The 21772-nt window shown below is 44.8% G+C and overlaps 1 protein-coding gene across 6 annotated transcripts in view; it reads left to right on the forward strand.

Annotated features, from left to right (window-relative positions):
- Positions 1-21772, forward strand: part of DPP6 (dipeptidyl peptidase like 6) — a 497800-nt gene that overhangs the window by 368357 nt on the left and 107671 nt on the right. For all 6 annotated transcript variants that reach the window (XM_083466765.1, XM_083466767.1, XM_083466764.1 and 3 more), the window contains exons 4-5: positions 2469-2563; positions 3031-3105. In XM_083466765.1, the coding sequence (XP_083322891.1) occupies positions 2469-2563; positions 3031-3105 (170 nt within the window). The remainder of the gene's footprint in view (positions 1-2468; positions 2564-3030; positions 3106-21772) is intronic.

Here is a 21772-nt window from a genome sequence, read left to right on the forward strand (position 1 = left end):
TTTCCCTTCACTTTGGGAAAAACTAGGAACTTCCCTGTTTAGGGAAGTTTTTTAAGACTGATGTTTTAATATATTTTTAATCTTTGTTGGAAGCCACCCAGAGTGGCTGGGGAAACCCAGCCAGATGGGCGGGGTATAAATAAATTGTTGTTGTTATTGTAATCAAGTCTTTGTTTTCCCCCTGTCCTCCCGAGAAGCTCAACATGTGAAGAGGTGTGCGCTGGTTGCTACAGCTCAGACCGCATGGCTCTCACCAGCCACTCTTGAGGACCTAAAGCAATAATTTAGTAACTTTTCACCAGTTTGTGAAAGCTAAATTTTACTACCTGTGCAACCTTTTCTGAAGCATGTGAATCTGACCTCTGGAGAGTTTTTAAGAGGGGATTTTGGAAGTCACTTTAAAGGGCGTATTTTAAAAGTCTAACAGCCTATATGTCTACACTTTACTTTGCTGCATATTCTGTGACTTTAAATCTCTGCTGGGATTCTGTCACCAAAGTGTTCTTCCCCTAAACTTGGATCTTGGTATCCAGGAATTTTCACCAACAATCCGGAGGGTCACAGATGGTGCCCATCCCTGCTCTAGCATGCTTGTTATTCTGCTACTGGGGGCTGCATTTCAGATGGTCAGTTTCCGACATGATTTTCTTTTATCCACTAAATATTAAGTTTGTGCTCTCACAAACACACTTTTCTTGTTGTGCTTTTTGTACTACAAACCTGTTTAAGTTTAATGGCCCTTTGGTTGTTGTGGATTTTACAAAAAATAATAATAATACAATCTGATAATTGTGATTTGGTGAAGCCCTAAGAACTCTCTGAGTTCTGTCTCACGGAATTACAGTTCTCAGACATTCCTGGATAGCAGAACCATGGCAAAACCAGTTTGATCTGTAGTATGGAGATTTATTTAGTCTTTCACTGAACAAAATGGCCCAGTTCTTAAAACAGGGGAGCGTGAAACCATGTCACTGGACTACAACTCCCATCATCTCTGGCCATTGACTATACTGGCTGGGACTGATGGGAGCTGGAGTCCACCAACATCTGGAGAAGCAGAGGTTCCCCACCCCAGCCTTATAACATGCATTCTTGAGCCTATGGCCCAGGGTTACAGTATGTCACTATGAGCTCCTGAGATATTTGATGTGGAGCCATGCAATTAAATTTTTGGCAATATATCTCCACTTCATGGATCTCTAGCCAGGAAAGTATGGGGGATGGTGTTACATGCATTCACAAAAGAATCACGACATTCAAAAAATATTTTAACTATACCTAGATTTGTGGCCCTTGGGGATTTGTTACTCATCTGCAGTAACATGGATTTAGTTACCTCTTAACACACAAAGCCATTTTATTACGCAAGCAGGGCTGGTTGAAGAGGGACAAATTCAGAGAACATTTCAAGGCTCCCTGTGGGAATCTGAATCTGCATTAGAGATAATGAAAACAAATCCTACTGCACTTTTACTGCCAACTAAACTAGTCAACTAAAATCCAGGCATGGTGGAAGCGGAAAGAGATATTTAAAATCTCTGGTTTTGATCATAGGAATTCAGCTATTGCTAGTATATACAGCAGTAGTTTGCAAACTTACTTTCTTTTTTAAGTTGACAGTTATTTATCACATTTGATGCAGTGCTGTCTTTTCAGTCTGTACCAGTTGCTTTGAGTTAAATTACCTGGAAACAGTATTGCTGTGCATTTCAAGGCAATAGAAGTTCATACATGCCATTTTCATGGAACTCTTTCAACACTGACTTCTGTGCCCCGAATGTTGCATGAAATTCTAGGTGTAACCTAGAGGTTCCAAGTTAGTTCACATTCATGACAAACACTTGCTGAGCCTATTAGGAACCCAGGAAGTCTGCCTATATCAGGTCAGACTATTTGCACATCAAGCACAACGTGCCAGTTCTTATTGACAGAGGTTCTCCAGCAGGGAAGTCATGAGAAATTGAATTCAGTTCAAATTTAAAGGTGGACTTGCCTGGTTTGCACTTTCCAAAGCATTAGGCAAACTGTAACACAGCCCTCCTTCGAATTTAGCACTTCTCTGAATTTTGCAATGCAGTTCTCCGGCCAAGTTATAGCTACAAAAATGCATATAATAGAATAAAGTGTTCATATAAATGCATATATTGGTGAAAATAACACAAAACCCACATTATATTAGGGGAAATTGCATGCAAAAATGTGTACTAGGAGAAAACACCGATGAATGTACAGGAGGAGGAAGAGGAGCAGCATGATGATGATGATGATGATGATGATAATAATAATAATAATAATAATAATAATAATAATAATAATAATAATAATAGATATATAAATGTAAAGAGCCAAACAGATTTGCCCATCCCTGCTCTACAGGGTCTTTCTTCCAGGATCGCCTTCTACCTAAGCCTGGTTTCCACCCAAATCATCTTTCACACTGTTGTTCTGTTCTCTCCTCTCGTCTTTAGATACAGAATTCATTTATAGAAACCGGAACGGCTCTGTGATACTGCACAATGTTGAAACAAACAACTCAACGGTGTTAATAGACAACAAAATAATTGTAAGTACCACATTTAATGGGCAGGTTTATTTCACAGTTGTCTGGTTTTCAGACCAATAAAATGGCTTTAGTTTACTTCTTGTACCACCATGAATAAGTAGTAAACTTATTAAATATCTTGGCCTTGGCAGCAGCAGAAAATGCAAAACACAGATCTTTTAACATACCTAGAGCTCAGATTCCATACTTGGCTTGACAGATAGCTGCAGCATTTTGATCTTTCCGTTTCTAACTGCTTAATAGTCTGTAAGCCATACGAGACATGTGAGCCAAGCCTAGCTTTTGGGTCCTGCCCTTCCTTCAGAGCATTCAGTGATAATGCCAGGTTCTATTATGAAACACACAGGCAACTTTATCTCATCTTCTTAAAAGAAGCAAGCAAATGTATCATGGTCATGTTCTTGGATTTCAAATTTATGCACATGCATTCAAATGAATTTACTTGTGACATTTTTTTTTCTGTTTAGGTGTCTATGAAAGCTATTCGATATGAAGTTTCACCAGACAAAAAATACGGACTTTTTGCCTATGAAATTGCACCGGTAAGTAGACAGACTGTGTTACAGACAAATAATTAACTGCATTTTCCTCCTCTGACATGATGGCCGTAGCTCCAGTCTACATTTTACCCAGATATTCCTACAGAAATGGTACACTTTGGTTGCTAAAGAAGTTTGGGGTTGTTCAAACATAATTTTAGACAATAAAAATATCAGCTCAGTTATATATTACAAATTGAATACTGCAAAATGGAGAGCAAGAGGGAATAGCTGGCAAAAGCTATGAAAAAAGGAGGAATGGGGTATTAGCTAAAACGACACTGCCTTCTTCTTTCAAAGTGGTATATAGTCAATGCAGGGAGAGGCAACCTTTGACCCCTCAGATGTTGTCAGACATTGGACATGCTGGTTGCCATTGATGGGATTTGGCACATATCCCAGCAAGCGGTCACCGTTTAGAGTAAAGACAGGGAAATGGTCATTACTTACCAGCACACATTATGAATGTTAATTGATGGTTCCTCCATTTGACCAGTGTAGTGCTGCTGATTTTATCTGCATGATTGAGCATAACAGCCAGCGCTGCAAAGGCCACAATTATCTTTATATCTGCTGTGGAATTAGTTGGGCACATGAGAAGGACCTTGAGATCCCAGATGCTGGATCTCCTTATAGACCTGGGCTTTTGTTTCTGTACAACTTCCAACACCACACACAAAAAGGTCAGATATTTCCTCGTCTTTTTAAATACTTGCAGGATTTATTTATTTTTTGAGATAAAAATTTGCATTTGCCAATATAGAGAGGGAGAGCTGAGTACTGTCAGCAGCCACAGTATAACACAGCTTGAATAGAAGTGTTTTTAAATGCAATGAAATCCTGGCTCGTAGTCAATGGGCTTAGAAAAGGGGAAGCAATACCTTTTAATAATTACGCTGTTACCTCAGGGACCTTTTCTCCTCTTCGCATCACTGGAATGTAGATTAGGAAATGGAAGATTATAGTGTACTCCCAATTGTCAAATGAAAAGTTCTGAGAGAAGGCGTTCACTACAGAAAAACTTCATCATGAAAAGGTTGTGGCAGTTCTGGAAAAGCTATGGAAAGGGGCAACTGAAAAGGGAGGAGGAATCCACACACCCCCATGAAGAAAAGTTACCGTCTGGAGCTAGGAATAAGGTGTGCAAGGAGGGACGTGATATAAAATTGCTCATGAAATTATTCAGGATGTGAAGAGAGAGGTTTTTGCTGCAAAATACTGGAGCCTGGGATCATTCAGGGAAGCTGAGTGTTGGAAGGTTTTGGACAGACAAGATGAAATACTTATTTATCAGAGCCGGCCCACCCGTTTGGTAGCATGAAGCAGCTGCCTCAGGCAGTGTAAATGCAAGAGGAAGCTGCCCCACCATCGCCAGAGAAGCAACCCAGGTCAGAGGAGGCAGCAGCTATGGCAGAGCGGCACAGCCTTCCACCTCACATTTTTGCCTCCAGTCTTACCTGCCCCTAGGGGGTGGAGAGTGTCCAGGGGCAAAGCTCTGTGGAGCAAGGACACCTGCTATCTGGACAGTTCATATGATTCCAGTAAGCTCCCAGCTGCTATAGAGTCTGACTCTGAAAACACATTATAGGCCATCAATGCCAAGAAATCCCATAACAAGCCATGAAAGCTAGAAGTCCAGCCAAGTGCATCAGGACCTGGACATCTGGTTGAATACACTACATGTAGCAGAAAATGGGTGATACTAAGCAGGTGAAGCTTCAATGGTGGGCTTTTCTGTTTGTCTCAAAAAATCTGTATTTTCCCAAGTGACTCACACTGCCATCTAGCAGATGCAAAGAGCATAAACCAAACTTCAGTAGACAGGGAGGTTGTTGGTCCTGTAGCTGTACAGACAAGTCTTTGCTGCAGTGATTTCCAGTCTCCCCCTCTGTGAAATTTTCTATACAGTGGAACCTCGGGTTGCGAACATGATCTGTGCGGGAGGCACGTTTGCAACCCGCAGTGTTCGCAACCTGCAGCGCCGCATCTGCACTTGTGCGGGTCGTGATTCGGCGCTTCTGTGCATGTGTGAGTGCCGAAACCCGAAAGTAACCTATTCTGGTACTTCCGGGTTCGGCGCTGTGCGCAACCCGAAATTCGTAACCTGAAGCGTCTGTAACCCGAGGTACCACTGCAATTTGTCTTCTAAACCTCCTTCCTAAATCACTCTATAAATTTAAACAGAAGGTAAATGTCAATGTCTCTCACAGCTGAAATAACACATTAATTCTAATCCTTCTGTTCTCAGTGCTAGAGTTAAGGATGAACTATTAATGTTTATTACTACTGGATTCGGTTCCTCAGATGTCCAAAGATTTTGGACATACAAATTGGGTCCAGATAACAATATTCTTCTGCCCGCTGCCTCCCCCAACAATCTAAGCAACTTTGATTCAAGATGGGTTTTTTTAAATTAAAAACAAAACAAAACACCTGGGCATAGAGATTCTTGAAAGTGCCTGATAAAATCTTTGGCAGTAGGGCTAAGTGAAATTCTGAGGGTCGAGGATAGGACTTTAGTCCTTTATCCATCCCTAAGAACAGCCAAAGCAAAATAAATTGTGAAAAATTGTGCCCAGCTTGTATAATTGATATGGGTTGCATCATTCATTTAGGTTTGAAGTTACTTGGTGCAAGCTTGTTATCCCCACCCTGTCCCATGTGAAATAAAACATGTTTTGCAGCTGGAATATGGCTATCCTTCTTTTGAGGAGATTTAACATTAGCACCAAAATAGCAAGCAATCAGCAGAGTAAGCTTCTGGACAAATAAATCCTTATAAACTCTTTTCTTTTTTGGCACATTTTGTAGAAAAGCCAGACTACAGAATATAGCTGCAATGCCGTGCATTCTTACTCATGCATAAGTCCCTTTGAAGTCAGGGTGATCTGCTTCTAAGTAAACGTGCATAGAATCTATCTGTAGAATAACCTAAAAGGCCAGTATATTCCCTCACCTTATCACAGGTGCATTAGGCACAATGTTTTCTCTTACCTGCAGAGCAAAAGAGACTTAAGTGGAGTTGCAGGTCTAGAAACAGGCAGCTCTGCTGAATATCTAAAAAGTGGCAAAGCAATGTTAAACATGCTTTTTTTTTTTAAACCAGCTGGAATTCTAAATTTTCAGGATTGTGTGATGATTCAGAATTTAACAGCAAGGGAACTAAGCAGAGCATCATTCCACCAGCACGTAAAAGAACTGCACTGGCTGCCAATATTCTTTAATTTAATTTATTTGTTACTATATTTATATCCCAGCTTTCCTCCAAGGGATACAAGCTGCCACCATTTCCTTTTTTTTTTATCCCTACAACAACCCTCTAAGGTAGGTTAGGCTAAGAGACTGTGACTGTCTCAAAGGCACCCAGAGTGAGCTTCATGGCTGAGTGGAGATCAACTCTCCACTTGTTTCCCAAACCTTGGTTTCCCAAGACTTAGTCCATATTAACCACTACATTGCACTGGTTACCATACCAAGGTTAAGGTTTTGTTACTATTGTACGAAGTCCTGAACATCTTGAGCTCAGAATGCCCAAGAAATTGCCTTCTCCTCCCTACAGACCCAGTTGGTCACTAAGATTGTGGTCCCATTGGCACTATACATTTGAAACAGTATCATACTACTTTAGGCAGTCACAAAGAATCCAGAGAGCTGTAGTTTGTTAAGGATACAGTGGTACCTCGGGTTAAGTACTTAATTCGTTTTGGAGGTCCGTTCTTAACCTGAAACTGTTCTTAACCTGAAGCACCACTTTAGCTAATGGGGCCCCCTGTTGCTGAGAAAAAGCAGCTGAGAATGCCCTTGTGCATTGCTAAGGATACCGAAGGCCTTAATCTGCCCATTAGTTGGGTGATGTTGCAATGGAAACTTCTAATATGATGTCGTTTAATGCTGGAGGGCTCCTGCTGTGACAGAGCCTTCTGTGCTGGGTCCACCTTGCAAGATGAGCGCCTTTGCAATCTTACTTAACAGTGTGCATTAGCCAAAAAGATTATCCCACCTCTGAGTGAAAGTAGGCAGCGTCTTTGAAATGAATGTTTTGGAGCTGTTGGTTTTTCCATTTCTCTCTCTCCCCCCCCCCCCCCAAAGTAGTTTTAATAAGCCTAGTTCTCTCCTGGCTTATGCAAGTGAAGCCTCTCCCTCAGATCTCATTTTTCAAAAATGTCTCTGATAATATTAAAAGATTCATGTAAGAGGAAAGGAATGGAAACTAGGTGAGAGCAGCTTAGAATAGGCTGCCTTTGTTGCCTTCTGAGTCACAGAGACCAGGAAGAAAAAAAAGAAAAGCAGAGGTGGTATCTTTTCATTTATTTATATTTATTTCAAAAATGTCTATTCCACCTTTCAGGGCAAAACCTTCCCAAAGTGTCTTATACCAGCGCCATCATCCTCGATGCACCAGATACAGCAGCAGAGGTGTTCCTGTTAGGGCAAATATTGGGTGCAGTTTCACCAGTCCCTTGCGAATTACGTATTTTAGGGCTAGGGAGGGGGTGGTCTGTGTTGAGCTTTATAGTTTTATCTGCTAGTTTGTAGGTGGGACTGTTGTTTTGTGTGTTGCTTGCATGCCGCTAATGTTTTCTGTCACTGTTATGGGGGAAGGCTGTTGTTTTGGTTTTGTTTTCCCAATGTGCCGTATGGAATATCAATGTGTTATATAAGTACGCACACACACACCTTTTATGATATGCAGAGGAGGAGGGAAATTCATGGAGGAGAGGGCTACCAGTGGCTACTAGCCAAGATGCCTAGGCTCTGCTGAAGGAATGGGTTTCTGTGCAGTCAGTTTGAAACTGACCCAAAATCCCCATTTTTCCTCCTCCAAGGGAGCATTTCTAAAATGCTCTAACTTGAGCTCTTGAGCCAAAAGCCAGCTGTATAAACAAGTGCTCAAAGCTCTCTCCCTTATCAGTGACAGCAATGGATGGCCTTGGCTGTTCCAGTGGAGCAGGGATGGCACTCTGTCTATCTTATCTTACATCTTGACCACACTCTGACGCACAGACTTAGTCCGGGAACGGCACCAGGAGTTGGTGATCTCTTGCTCCAAAATATAGGAACAGGAATAGGAACACCCTTTTATGGTCAAGAGTACAGGAAGAGGAAAACCCTTTTATGGTTAAGAGTAAGGAGCAGGAACATCTGTGATGTCAACTTGCGTGTATAAGCTGACGTGGCTGGATTCCTGGGGAAGGGGGGAGAGGGTGCCTGGAGGATATATATACTGCATGAAATCTCTCATTTCTTTGGACTTGCTGTGGACTGACCACACAAGTGGCTTCTGCTATCCGGAGAGCAGAATAAACTCTTTCTCTGAATCAATCTCGGTGTCATTTGACTTCCTTCCTCCCTCCCGGGACCAACGCAAACCCCACCAGTCGGTAAAGTCTAATAAGGCTACACTGCCTCCACAGTTGGAGGCAATAAGTGCTTCCAAATACCAGTTGCTGGAAGCCATAGGAGGGGAGAGTGGCTCCTGTGTTCGAATCCTGATTGCGGCTTTCCTATAGGCATCTGGTTGGCTTCTGTGAGAACAGGATGCTGGGCTTTATGGGCCATCAGCCTGATCCACCAGGCTCCTTTTATGTTCATAGTGTATTTGTGCATATTTTTTCAATGGAAGTCGCTTGGAGACCCTTTGGGTGGCAAGCGGCCAATAAGTTTAATAGGTAATAAACAAACAATGTTGGTCTCCCCTGAGTCGCCCCCCCCCCATTCTGCCTTCCTGCCTTACTTACAACTAGTCTAAGGGACTGATGGCCTTGCCTGTCAGCTTCTCCCTCGTTAGTCTCAGTGTTTTCCTTGTAAAATTCCACAGCAGGAGGCAGATGGGGAGAAAAATAGAATGCTATGTGATCTGATGGTGAATTTGGGGTGACCCAATGCAAAAATCCTGAGGATCCATGGGCCTTTACCTCCCCCCTCTCAGGCAGCCTCCTTTACCTCTAGCGTCCCTTATCTCCTTCCCCAATCGCTTGCCAATCAGCTGTTTCCTTTCAACACCCCCTTCCCTCTTGTTTGCCTTAGTGACTTTTCCTTAGCTGGAGCAGTTTTTTGCTCCTCCTTTTCTTCTAATTTCTCTCCTCATTGCTTTAGTCTTCCTGTCTCCTCTCCTTGCAAGTTTGCTGTCTTTACTTTCCCCCTCCCAGGCAGCCTCCTTTATCTCTAGTGTCCCTTATCTCCCTCTGATTGCTTGCTGATCAGTGACTTTGTTTCAACGCCCACTTCCCTCTTTCAGAAAAAAAAGCATGATCTGCTTTTCGCCCCTGGGCAATTTGGCTCCAGAGACCATGTATTTGCTCCATAAGATGCACAGACATTTCCCCTTAATTTTTAGGAAGAAAAAAGTGTGTCTTATGGAGCGAAAAATACGGTACTTGTGCCTGGTTATTATTGGTTCCAGGTCCATCCGCTGTTGGGCTCCTTGCCTTCTGTCATTCCAGCCCCATTGGGTACCAGCCACAAATGCAGAGTCGATCGCGCACAAGTGTGGGGAGGCCTGTATATACACATTGGTCTTATTCTATTAAAATGTGCATAGGGAGTTCCTGTGTGTTTATTCTAATGAGTTCATAATGCATGCTTGTTGTCTGCTTTTAGAAAAGCTAAAAAGGGTGATCGACACACATTTATTTTTTTCAATCAAACCTGAGGGAGAACTTCTCAAGTTGGTTGGCATCAAGCAGTGCCATTCTTTCCCATATTTTTGTGAGAGACGGACAAATGCTGGGTTTATAAAGATGAAACTGCCGGTATGAGGGTTTTGATCAAGGGCCACCTCATCATCTCAGTGGGATATAGAAGCCCAAGTATAATTCTTCAAGTCGGTTTCTCTATGGCTGCTTTGACAGACAGGCATGGATTTATATATATATATATATATGTATTCCATTCACTATCTTTCAGGAATTAATTAATTAATTAATACCAATTAATTCACCAGCCAGGAATTAATTGGTAACTAAAGTGATGAGGTGGTGCAAACCTACCTGGAATCACCTGCTTTGATATGGAAGGTTTTCCCCTTATCTCAAATGGTTGCCCACTCACAGGTTTTTCTTTTGTTTTGTTTTGTTTTGTTTTGTTTTGTTGTTTTGTTTAAAGGGCATCCTTCTCATGCTCAGAGATTTTACAACTGTCAGTTCCTGAAAAAGTTCTCCCTGATCGTCTTAATTTTTGCAGGTTTTTAAAAAAATAAATCTTTTAAATTTTCTTTACGTGTTAGTGGTTATTTTTGTAGGTGATTTAATAGATGAATCAGTTAAAATTTGGGTTGACTAAAAGAGGCTTTGTTTAATTTTGCAAGAGGGTTAAAAAAAATTTTTTTAATGGAGGTGTTTATGAGCATGGCAGGTGGCAAGCCCCATTAAAAAAAAAAGGAATGCCCTTTCAGAGATGATACTTCCTGTCATGCACATGTACACAACTACTGATTTGCTCATTTGCTCATTTAATTGGTCAATGGAACGACTGGACCATAATAAATAAACAAAACCAAGCACTAAGAAGCAAGAGCTCTGATTATTTTATTTCGGGAACTGACTTGTGGGTGGAGTGGATTTTCTCCCTTGATTCTCTCCCATAATATCTTCCCTGTTTCTCTGCACCACGTTATCCCATATCACTTTCATTGTCTTCCCGCTTGGTAAGGCCACTTGATGCCACCGAAGCTGATGCTGCAAGAAAACAATTACTATTTGGTGCCTTAGGACTCTTTCACTGCATTTCTCCCCCATCTGCATTCATATTTAATGCTCATAGCCCCCTTCTATCTGAATGGAATCCTATTTCATAAAAGAAGTGAATATTTTGAAGAAGGAAAGGTGAAGATTCCTATCCTTCAGGTGTTGGGTTTTGGAATGATAAAATATTGCTCCAACTTAGCTCCATTGTTGCCGTCGTCATTTCCATTTATATTCCTCCCTCCCTCCCAAAGGAGCCCCAGGCAGCAAACCACTTCAATAACAATATCATTAAAAGCATTCCAAAAACTGCTTAAAACAATCGCATTCTCTCAGGCAAGGATTTTAAGGTTTCCAGGAACACTGCATTTCAGCCAGCAAATGTCTGGGCAAAAAGGAATGTTTCTAAATTCCTCTTGAAAGTCAGTAATGAGGATGACACATGCACCCATCATTGTGCACTAGAAGAAAGTTTGAAAGAAGTAATGTTCTACCCGTCTCCTGTTTTGGCTGTCGATTCAGACAAGTAGGTAATGGGAATGTGAAGTGTTTAGAATTTAATCCAACAGCATTGTCTTTTGTGGAGACTTGGCAGCTCGTTTTAGAGTAAGAGCGCAGTCAATTCCTGCACTATTCAAAGCCATTCCCGGATTTTTGGCACTCTCTATTACAAAGATGGATTCTCCAGAGACAGTGTTACAGTGTTTCCTGAACTAAGACTTCTGTGTCTTGGTGGGCACGCTCAACCCACCTAATTGTGATAAGTTGCATGACTGCAGCACCTCTTGCCAAAGGACTCTCCAATGTTTGTGTACAGTAAGAAGGGTTTGTTTTGTTTTGAGCCAGGTTTTGTGCCTAGACTTCTAACTGGATAATTTATAGATTGCAGATTGAATTTTAAACTGTCTGGGCAAACAGAGACCTTCTAACGCCGTGTACAAAGATCCACGGGATTGTTGAGTGGATAGATCTTAATAACTTGTAAGCACTGTATAGTGCTGTGCAAGGCCTTATGGTAATCTAAATTAACCACTGCAGTTTGTGTAATTGGTAATAAAAGGAACACCAGAAACTAAATGAAGGGGAAAGTGGCTTTGCTGAGTGACAACAGTGAGATATTAAACGGAGAATACTTAATTGCTTTTATTATGAATGGCTAAAGCTGTAATGGTGTGACAGAGATAAAGAATTGCCCAGATCTTCCATAAAGCTATTTGTTCTTTGTTTCTAATTTAGCAGTCCATTATGGTGGTGTTAGCTAGCTAAAGTACAACTGAATAACTTAAGAAATTCAAGATTTCTGCGGGAACATACATAATGCACTGAGACTTTTAGGGCTGCTACAATAGAAGTTATCTGTTTTCTGGTTAATGCAATGTGACTGCATATTGCTGAAAAACATGGAGGAAATTAATCGTTGCTGTAATTAGAACCAGCCCAATTATTGGCTGGGGAAGGATTGATTTAGGAACTACGGCTAAGCTATGCCACACCCTGTGATTAAATTACAGCTCCTTGCTTAAGTGACCAGATGTAAAGCATCTATGCCTTTAATCACTGTGTAGAAGGTGCTGCTTGCCTTTGAAAGGTGAGGAACGATACATCAACATCACCTTGTTTATTGTTCTATGTTTTAAAACAGGTAGTTTTGGAGCAATATTCTGTTTCTGTTCTCAGTATATTGGCACTGTCAGGGAATGGGGGAAATCCTTTCTACTGCAAGTCACTTAGAGATCTAGCAGTAGTTCCTGATCTACCTTCTGGCCATTCCTCAAAATTCATGGCTGAATTTTTCTGTTTAGATTGGATAATGTGTGTGATCAAAAGCTGCAATCTATAGCCAATGGGAAATGCAGATATTCATCTCTAATTATTCATCTCTTATATCCAGCTTGCTTTTACCACCGTTAAACACTGAGTGCTTGTCCTTTACAATGATCACCTATGTATTAGGCTAACAAATAACGGCTAGTTTAGCTCTGTTGTGAGAGAGCTCAGCCTTCGAAAGCAGGCCACATCTTTGCATTAGCTATTTTGCTTGACTTATGTCTAGACATTCTTTGCCCATCTCAGAGTAAAGCAGTTTCTCTTTTCTGCCTTCCTCAAGGGCAAACACGCATTGCCCCTGTACTTCGCTTTGTTTGCTTAGCAACAGCTGACCCTAAATATTCAAAACGTGCTGCTTTATTGGGGGATGGGGTGTCTTACTGTTTTATTGTAGTTTTGCTTAACATTGCATTGCTGTGGCATTGTAGTTTCTCTGTTTCATTGTTTGCTATATATACATATTGTATTTGTTATTTTGCAAACTGCACAGAGACTGACTTGAGTATTAAGCAGTATATAAATATATGAAGTAAGTAAATTAACAGTATGAAAATCTACCAGCCCTGGATGGAGCTCATACATACAGTGGTACCTCGGGTTATGAACTTAATTCATTCTGGAGGTCCGTTCTTAACCCAAAACGGTTCTTAACCTGAGGTGCCTCCCGCTGCCACTGCACCACCAGTGCGCAATTTCCATTCTCATCCTGGGGCAAAGTTCTCAACCCGAGGTGCTACTTCCAGGTTAGCAGAGTTTGTAACCCAAAGCGTTTATAACCCGAGGTCCCACTGTATTCCTATAAGGAAAACTTCTGGCCTTTTAGGAATAGCCCATTTAAACGTTTTCTTCATTTCATTATACATAACCTATTTGTTTTATCAGGCAATGCCTCCTAGGCATGTGGACCACTGTGATTTGCACACTTTGGGATAAAATTGTAAAAAAAGCTTGACAACTTTGGAGTAAAATCCTAAGGAAAAAATCAAGAACTTCGGGCAGCCCTCACGCATATTCACTTCATCAAATTTGGCCCTCTTTGAAAAAAGTTTGGGCACCCCTGATCTAGATCAGTGTTTCCCAACCTTTTTTGGGCAAAGGCACACTTGTTTGATGAAAAAAAATCTCGAGGCACACCACCATTACAGCCCCGTGACGTCAGCGCGCAGCGTCACGCCGGGAGGGACGCACGAAAGTGTAAGTTTCAATTTTTTTCCCTCCCCCTTGCCGGGGAACCTCCAAGCTTTGGGGGTGGGGGGGGAGGAGGCAGCAAAGCGAGGGACTGAGGGACGGCGGCAGCTGAGGCGGCGGCTGTTGTGGTGGTGGCGGCGATAGCGGGCGGAGGAGGGGGCGGCGGCGGGGCCGAGGTGGCCGGCGGCGACGGGGGAGGCGGCGGCGGGTGGAGCAGGAGGGCGGCCGAGGCCGGTGAGGGAGTAGGGTTGCCCGGGGCTTGAGGAGCCGTCGCCGGGAGTTGCTGCTGCTGTTGTTGCTGCTGCTGCCCGGACATGCCGGCCTCCTCCTCGTCCGCTGTCTCGCGCTCCTCCCTTTTGCGCGCGCTGCCCCGCCGCCGCCCCATTGGCCGGGTCCTGTCAGCTGATCCTGTGTTATTTCCTGTGTGTGTGTGTGAGGGGAGAATGGAGAGAGAAACCTCGGCACCACCACCGCGGAGCCGCCCCCGGCTCGACGCGGATCCTCGCCGCCGCCGCCCCGCCTCTCGCCGCCCGACTCGCCCGCCTCCCTCCCACGGCACACCAGCCAACGTCTCGCGGCACACTAGTGTGCCGCGGAACACCAGTTGGGAAACACTGATCTAGATCACCCATACTTGCAAGCACAGTGTGGCCCCTGAACACTCCCACCCATGACTCAAGTGGGTGCTGTCAGTTGTCTGAAGTGGGCCAGAGCATTCAGCCAATGTGCTGCACATGAAGCGAAACAGCCTTCGTAATTAACCTGCTGTGAAGCAAGCAGGCACAGCAAACTCTGTTAAGGACCCTTAAGGTGTTGTTGCTTTCTTTGCAGCTGCCCTAATTTATTCGAAGTAAAAGAAAAGGAGTAATAAAAAAGAAAGCGCTTCACCTTTTAGTCACTCTGTCACTGCCAGTGGAGCTAACTTGGTGCTGTGAGGGACAGGTGGCCGAGCAGCAAAAAAAGAAAGCTTTTGTAATTGCTTGGCATGTCAGCTCTGTGCTCGGGAACATAGGCACCAGTTGGCAGATTGGATTAAAGTCCTCCTACGGGTTGGCTTGGGTATGCTTAATACCTGCACTCCAGATTGCCTCTACAAACATTAAAAAGTGTGAACTAAACCCTGTTACAAGGGATGGTGCTGGAGTGGCCACTTATGCGTTGCCAGAAAAAAGCAAAAAGCAAAGCCTTCACCACAAAGGGAGACAAAGGGTTATGCACATTTGCATTAGAAAAGTGATGGTGGTGATACTTATTACTGCACCGGCAGGGCCTAGGGCAAGTTACAACCATTTAAAACTCAGTATTAAAAGAAGTTAAAACCCACAACAGTCCCAGTAATAGGATAGGTCAGGGGTCTGCAACCTTTAAGATAAAAAGAGCCACTTGGACCCGTTTCCGAAGGAAAAAAAACTGGGAGCTGCAGAACCATTGCGACATTTAAAACAAATATAACACTGCATATATTGTTTCTTACCTTAATGCTATATATACAGGATCGTAACGCACGCACCGCCCCCATGCGACGTCACAGCCAGTACAGTGCCCGTCACAGTGGGGAGTGTCAGGGTGCACAATGCGCCTCCTCCCCTCGCTAGTATCCGCCCCGGAGCCGTGGCAAAGGTGTAAAAGAGCCACATGCGGCTCCGGAGCTGCGGGTTGCAGACCCCTGGGATAGGTCCTAAAAATGCAAAGCTCCGGTATCAAAAGCCAAGACAAAGAGGTGTGTCTTCAGCATCAGTTGGAAGCTGTGCAGTGATGGTGCCAGACACATCTCTGTGAGGAAGGAGTTTCGTGGCTTAGGGGCTGCCACTAAGGAGGCCCTCTCCCAGGCCGCCACCACTACTGAACCTCTTAGGGCAGCAGAACTACCAGCCCCCCCCCCAATAATAGCCAAAAGGTTCTGTAGGGAAGAAGGCAGTCTCTTGGATATTTGGGGTTTAATCCATCTAGGGCTTTATATGTATAGACACATGTTTACAAATAATCACTTTAAATAGAAATACAATTTCTCTGATAATGGTGGAGAAGACTGAGGTCAGGTGAGGACATTTCTGCTCCTCAGTCTGCTGTCCAGGTGCTGACTATGAATCACAGAAATGTAGAGTTGGAAGGGACCCTGAGGATCATCTAGTCCAATCCCCTGCAATTCAGGAATATGCAGCTGTTCCTTACGGGGATTGAACCTGCAACCTTGGCATTTTGAGCACCATGCTCTACCCAACTGAGCTATCATTGTGTGGCAGACAACTGGTCAGACAACTTCAAGGCCCCTGAAAGCTCCCTTCTGATGGGTTATACATCTTTAAACCAGACTCAGCCCTTCAGATAAAGGACACAGTCCAATAGAGGACAATCTGCGAGAAGCCAAGTTACAGGGAACCAGGCAGAGGGCCTTCTCGGTAGTGGCACCCACCCTGTGGAACACCCTCCCACCAGATGTCAAAGAGAACAACAACTACCAGACTTTTAGAAGACATCTGAAGGCAACCCTGTTTAGGGAAGCTTTTAATGTCTGGTGCATTACTGTATTTTAATATTTTGTTGAAAGCCGCCCAGAGTGGCTGGGGGAGCCAAGCCAGACGGGCAGGGTATAAATAATAAATTATTATTATTATTATCCTCTTGACAAATAAAGGGCACACTGCCACTCTGGATGCTATTCCAAATAGTATCATGAGATCCTTGGAGGCAGAGAGGGCATACCTCTGCCATTTCCACAAGATGGAGTCCATGAACTGGTGTGGCCAGCATGCAGCCCCCTTCATCACTTGATTAGCCAATGCTTCAGCTCTGTTCATTCCAAAATATTTTCTCTGAAAGTGAAGGGGGATCTCACCCGCTGGCTTCACTTGTGCTTGGCCAATGTTAGGTGTGAGCAAAGCTCTGCATGTCTAGAACTGTATGCGCATAGACTCTTTGATGTGAAAGGGATCTCTGGACTGTTAAGGTCCCCGAACTGTGCATACGGGGAGCACATCCACATGCTGTTAGATGACTGCAGAGCTCTGTTTGTGCTTGCCAGTATTCCACTGCTTCCTTCCTTCCACATCTGTAGGCGAGAGCACAGTAAGTATGACCCAAGCTGAATATGTGACCCATCTTTGTTGAAAGGTGTTTCATTAGTCTGAACCCTGGGTGATGGGAAAGTTTTGCCTGTGTTGATTAATCTTCAGTTGATTTGTGGGTGATGAGTGTGCATCTGCAACCTGACCCCGTGAAGTATGAAAAGAGGCAAAATTTTAAAGATATGTAACTCCTTTTTTTAATTAAAAAAAAAAACTGATTCCAAAGCACATCTTTCTTAAAGTAGGTTCATCTTAGGGCACGCTTGTTATACAGTAAGGAGTTCTGGCTGCTGTATCTCAAAAAGGATATTACAGAATGGGAAAAGAGGCAGAAAAAGGCAAGCAAAATGATCTCAGAACTGAAGGAACTACCCAATGGGAAACGGTTAGAATGCCTAGGGCTTTTTAGTTGGGGGGCGGGGTGGGAATTGGTGTGTAAGTGTGGACATGATAGATGTGTATAAAATTGTACATGAAATGAAGGAAGCAAGAAGCTTTTCTCCCATTCTCAAAATACTAGAACCCAGAGTGGCTGGGGAAACCCAGCCAGATGGGCAGGATATAAATTATTATTATTATTATTATTATTATTATTATTATTATTATTATTATTATTATTATTATTGAGATCCAAGGAAACTGAATGTTGGAAGATTTGAGACAGGCAAAAGGTCTTCGTCACACAGCACGTACATAGTTAAGTTTGGAGTTTGCTAGCACAAAGTGTGGTGATGGTCAACAGTGGGATCCTCTTTAAAAGAGGATTAGAGGAAAAGAGGACAAACTCATGGAGGGTAAGGCTAATGAGGGCTACAACCTATAATGCATATGTTCCGCCTGCTTGCCTGCCATGAAGGCAGTCATGTCATAATGGCAATATGCTGACATATAAGCTACGGGACAAGGATAACGGTAACTTTAAAGATGAATGGGAACCCTTTACAAAGTATTTGAAGACGCAACAAAGCGAACTGGACTCCTTGGCTGGCTTTGAATAAATATTCACAAACTTTTCTATTGATGATAATCAGCTAAAAAGTTTGAGGATCTATACAGTGGTGCCTCGCAAGACGAAATTAATCCGTTCCGCGAGTCTCTTCGTCTTGCGGTTTTTTCATCTTGCGAAGCACGGCTATTAGCGGCTATTAGCGGCTTAGCGGCTATTAACGGCTTAGTGGCTTAGCGGCTATTAACGGCTTAGTGGCTTTAAGAAAAAGGAAACAAACTCGCAAGAACTCGCAAGACGTTTGTCTTGCGAAGCAAGCCCATAGGGAAATTCGTCTTGCGAAGCAGCTCAAAAAACGCAAAACCCTTTCGTCTAGTGAGTTTTTCGTCTTGCGAGGCATTCGTCTTGCGGGGCACCAGTGTACAACTGTGCAACATGCAGAAAACAGCATTCTTAGAGAAATCAAAGACTGGAACTGAGGGAAGCCGGGGGGAGGGGTGGGAGGGAGGAAAAATGGTGGAGAAATAAGGATGATATGTTTCTGGATAATATCTTTTGTTTTAATTTTGAATAAAAAAGTTAAAATAAAATTAAATACTGGCAATATGCTACTACCAGGATCAGTAGCAACATGCTTCTGAATACAAATCACAGGGGAGTCACAAGATTTAGAGTGCTTCTGGGCTTCCTGGAGCCATCTGGTTGAACCAGCAACCTTGGCGTTGTCAGCACCACGCTCTAAACAACTGAGCTATTCTTTTTCCTGGTGCCTGTGGTATGGTTTTAGGTGTACATTTAAAACATTTTAAATATGTGTCCCATAAAAACATAACCTGTGAAATATCTCTGAGGCAACAGGTGGAAAGAAGTGAGGTGAAGAAAGTCGTTTAAGATAATGTCTTACATTTAAAGTCAGTTCTGTCTGGCGCCAGAACGACCAGATATAATGGAAGGAAGACTATTCCCTTTCAATACTTGGGTGGCTGTTACAAATGCTTTTTATAGCCTAATGTGGAGGCAAAACCTTTCCCTGTATTTATTCATAATTTTTTAAAAAAATCTATACGCCACCATCTCATGTTAAAAATATCAAGGCAGTGCGCAACACTGAAGGAAATGGGGTGGGGGGCAGGTGTGTATCTCAAAGTGTCCTGTCATTTCCCTGTCCTTGTCCCAGTACAGGAGACCAGAGTAGCTCGGCCAATTTGCCCTCAGACATCTAGGTTTATGGTTCTGGAGAATCTCAACATTCATTCTAGGACTGCCTTGCCACGGGCGTCTCAAGACTTCATAGCTTTAATGGCAGCCATAGACTTGTCCACACTTTGTGTCTGAGCAGGAAGATGGTGATTTGAGAATGGGGGATTTTTTCTTGATTCATTTTTTGTGGTCAGAACATTCCCTGGTGAGATTTAAAACTCACAGTGGCCTCTTCCTTCCAAAGGAGTAGTGGACCTATCTGGAAAGATTGATTCTCAGAGTTGTCTAGGAGTTTGCAGTAGACGTGTTCCTGATAAAGCCCTTGTTTCTCTGTGGGATACTCAGATTATTGTGGGCATTGACACAACAGCTCCCAACTACTCTTCCCCACTGCATGGAGCCTGGTTCAGCCCAGCTCCTTAGTTTACCCGGAATCTGGGATGACAAAGCAATTAGGAATTAGACAAAAGAGATTGCACATCCCTGATGGCTGGCCTGTGTCAGAAGAAAGACAGAGGACTGTAGTCCTACCAATTCTCCTGGACCTCTTGGTGGCTTTTGACACCACCAACCATTGTATCCCTTAGTAATTGTGTGCATGTATGGCAGTCTAAATACACGAGCAGAGATTTAATTTAAAAAAACCCGTCTGCAATGTGGTTGTGCAGAAAATACTTCTCAGATATTGCTAGAAATACATGCTGTCAGGGCTGCCGCCCAGTCCCAGCTCACATAGGACCAAGTCAGCCAGCGTTCAGTTTCAAAGAGTCTTTATTGGATTACAGGTTCCATTTCCAAACTGCAACGTGCAGCCCTACTTCTTCTAGGTCAGAACGACGAAGACCCGTCTGAGTCTCCGCCTCTAGCGCACCAGCTTAATACCCTAGCCTTGCTCCACCTCCTGCGCCTTTCCTTCCGTCTCTGGGTCCTCCTGCCCCCCTGGGTCTCTCCTTTCCTACTCTCTTCTGACGCGGACCCCCCTGACCCTTCCGCCTCCTTGCGGCGGGCTTTGGGACTCGGTTCACTCTCTGGGCTGCTGGCTGCGCCAGCTTCCGTTACATTTGAACTTGGCGCGCGCGCCCAACTCTCCACTTTCCTCTTGATCGTTTCCTCGCTCCCCGAGGTGGGCGTGACTACTCCTGACTCATGCCCTCCCTCCTTCTGAAAGTCTCTGGAGCCCGATATCTGGTCCCCTTTCTCCCCGCTGCTCCCGGCTGGGAACGTGGGTCCCGATCTCCAACTGCTGCTTTCTGATCCCTCTCTGGACCCTTCTTCCTGGGGTGTCCCCCTGCTCTCCCCCCTTGCTCTGGCTGCTGGCGCTCCCTTCTGGGAATCCTCGGACTCGCTAGACAGGCTCGGTGATCTCGGGTCGTCATCCCCACTCATCCTTCCTTCGTATTCCTCCCCCTCGCTCTCTGTCTCCTCCCTTCTCTGCGTCTCTGCTCCTGAACCCCTGACATCCATCCCCCCCTCGAAGCCTCCCCTTCCCCCCTCCCCGCTTTCAAGGGTGGTTGGTGGGTGCTCCGTCATCACGGGAGTGAATGTCGGATACAGTTCGCTCCCCGTTGCTGGCCGCCAACTGAAGACCTCCGAGTCTCCCTCCCCGCGTTCGTCAACGGTGGTCTCCTCCGCCTCCATTTCGGTGCCGCCGTGCTCGAAACCAAGGTCCTCCCCGCAAACGTCCATGTCCGTCTCTGCGTCTGTCGCTGGACCTGGTGTCTCCTGCCACTTCCGGCGCCACTGCTCCTCTGGCCGATCGTCCCACCAATACGAGTTGTCGGACGCCGAACCCTCCGGTGACCCCTCTGGGGAACGTGTGCGCGGTGCGGGTTCCCCTTCCGAGTCGAAGCCATGGAACGTGCTGGAGGAAAGCGTGGGCGTGAACAACCAGTCGTCGAAGAAGCCCGCTGGCATAGGTCTGTGTGGGAAAAGGGCATGAAACTCATCCTTGAGCAGGGGTTCCTCCAAGGCGTAGTCCGGCACCCAGCTATTAGTACTGGCCCGGGTGCCCTCCCTTGCTAGTAGATATTCTACTCCATCTTCCCCCCATCTGGAGTCCAAAATCTCCGTGACTTCGTTGATGGGGTCCTGCTGTGGCAATCTCCTCACCTCCGTCCGCTCCGGAGACTGACTCGGTGCCGTTCCTGGTTCCTGGAACCTGTGCGGTGCCCTGTAGGGAGTGAGCACCGACCTGTGGAACACCGGATGCATCCTGGAACCCTCTGGTAGCACCAGCCGGAAAGCCACCGGGTTGATCTGCGCTTCGACTCGGTATGGACCGAGTTGCTTGTGCCCTAGCTTCCTCTTGGCTAACGATCGGGTCGGCACCGCGTGGGCTGCCAACCAGACCCAGTCTCCCACTCGGATCTCCTCGCCAACTCGCCTGTGCTTGTCAGCTTGGACCTTGTATGCGTGCTTCGCCAGCTCCAGCTGCCGTCTGAGTTGATCGTGGACCTCTTGCAACTCAGATGCGAAAGCGTCCGCCGTCTGTGGTTCCCCTTCCCCCACTCTGTCCAGTCCCGGGAAGGTTCTGGGATTCCTCCCATTGTTGGCGAAGAACGGCGTCACCCCTGTGGATACGTGTTTCGTGTTGTTGTAGGCGAATTCGGCGAGCGGCAGGTAATCCACCCACGTCGCCGGCTGTTGATTGGCATAGCATCTCAGGTACTGCTGCATGATGGCATTGACCCTCTCCGCTTGCCCGTTGGTCTGCGGGTGCCTTGCCGATGTCAGGTTGATCTTGACGTTCAGGAAGCCCATCA

This window comes from Podarcis liolepis (assembly GCF_965112155.1).
Source record: "Podarcis liolepis genome assembly, chromosome: 12".
Taxonomy (NCBI): Eukaryota; Metazoa; Chordata; class Lepidosauria; order Squamata; family Lacertidae; genus Podarcis; species Podarcis liolepis.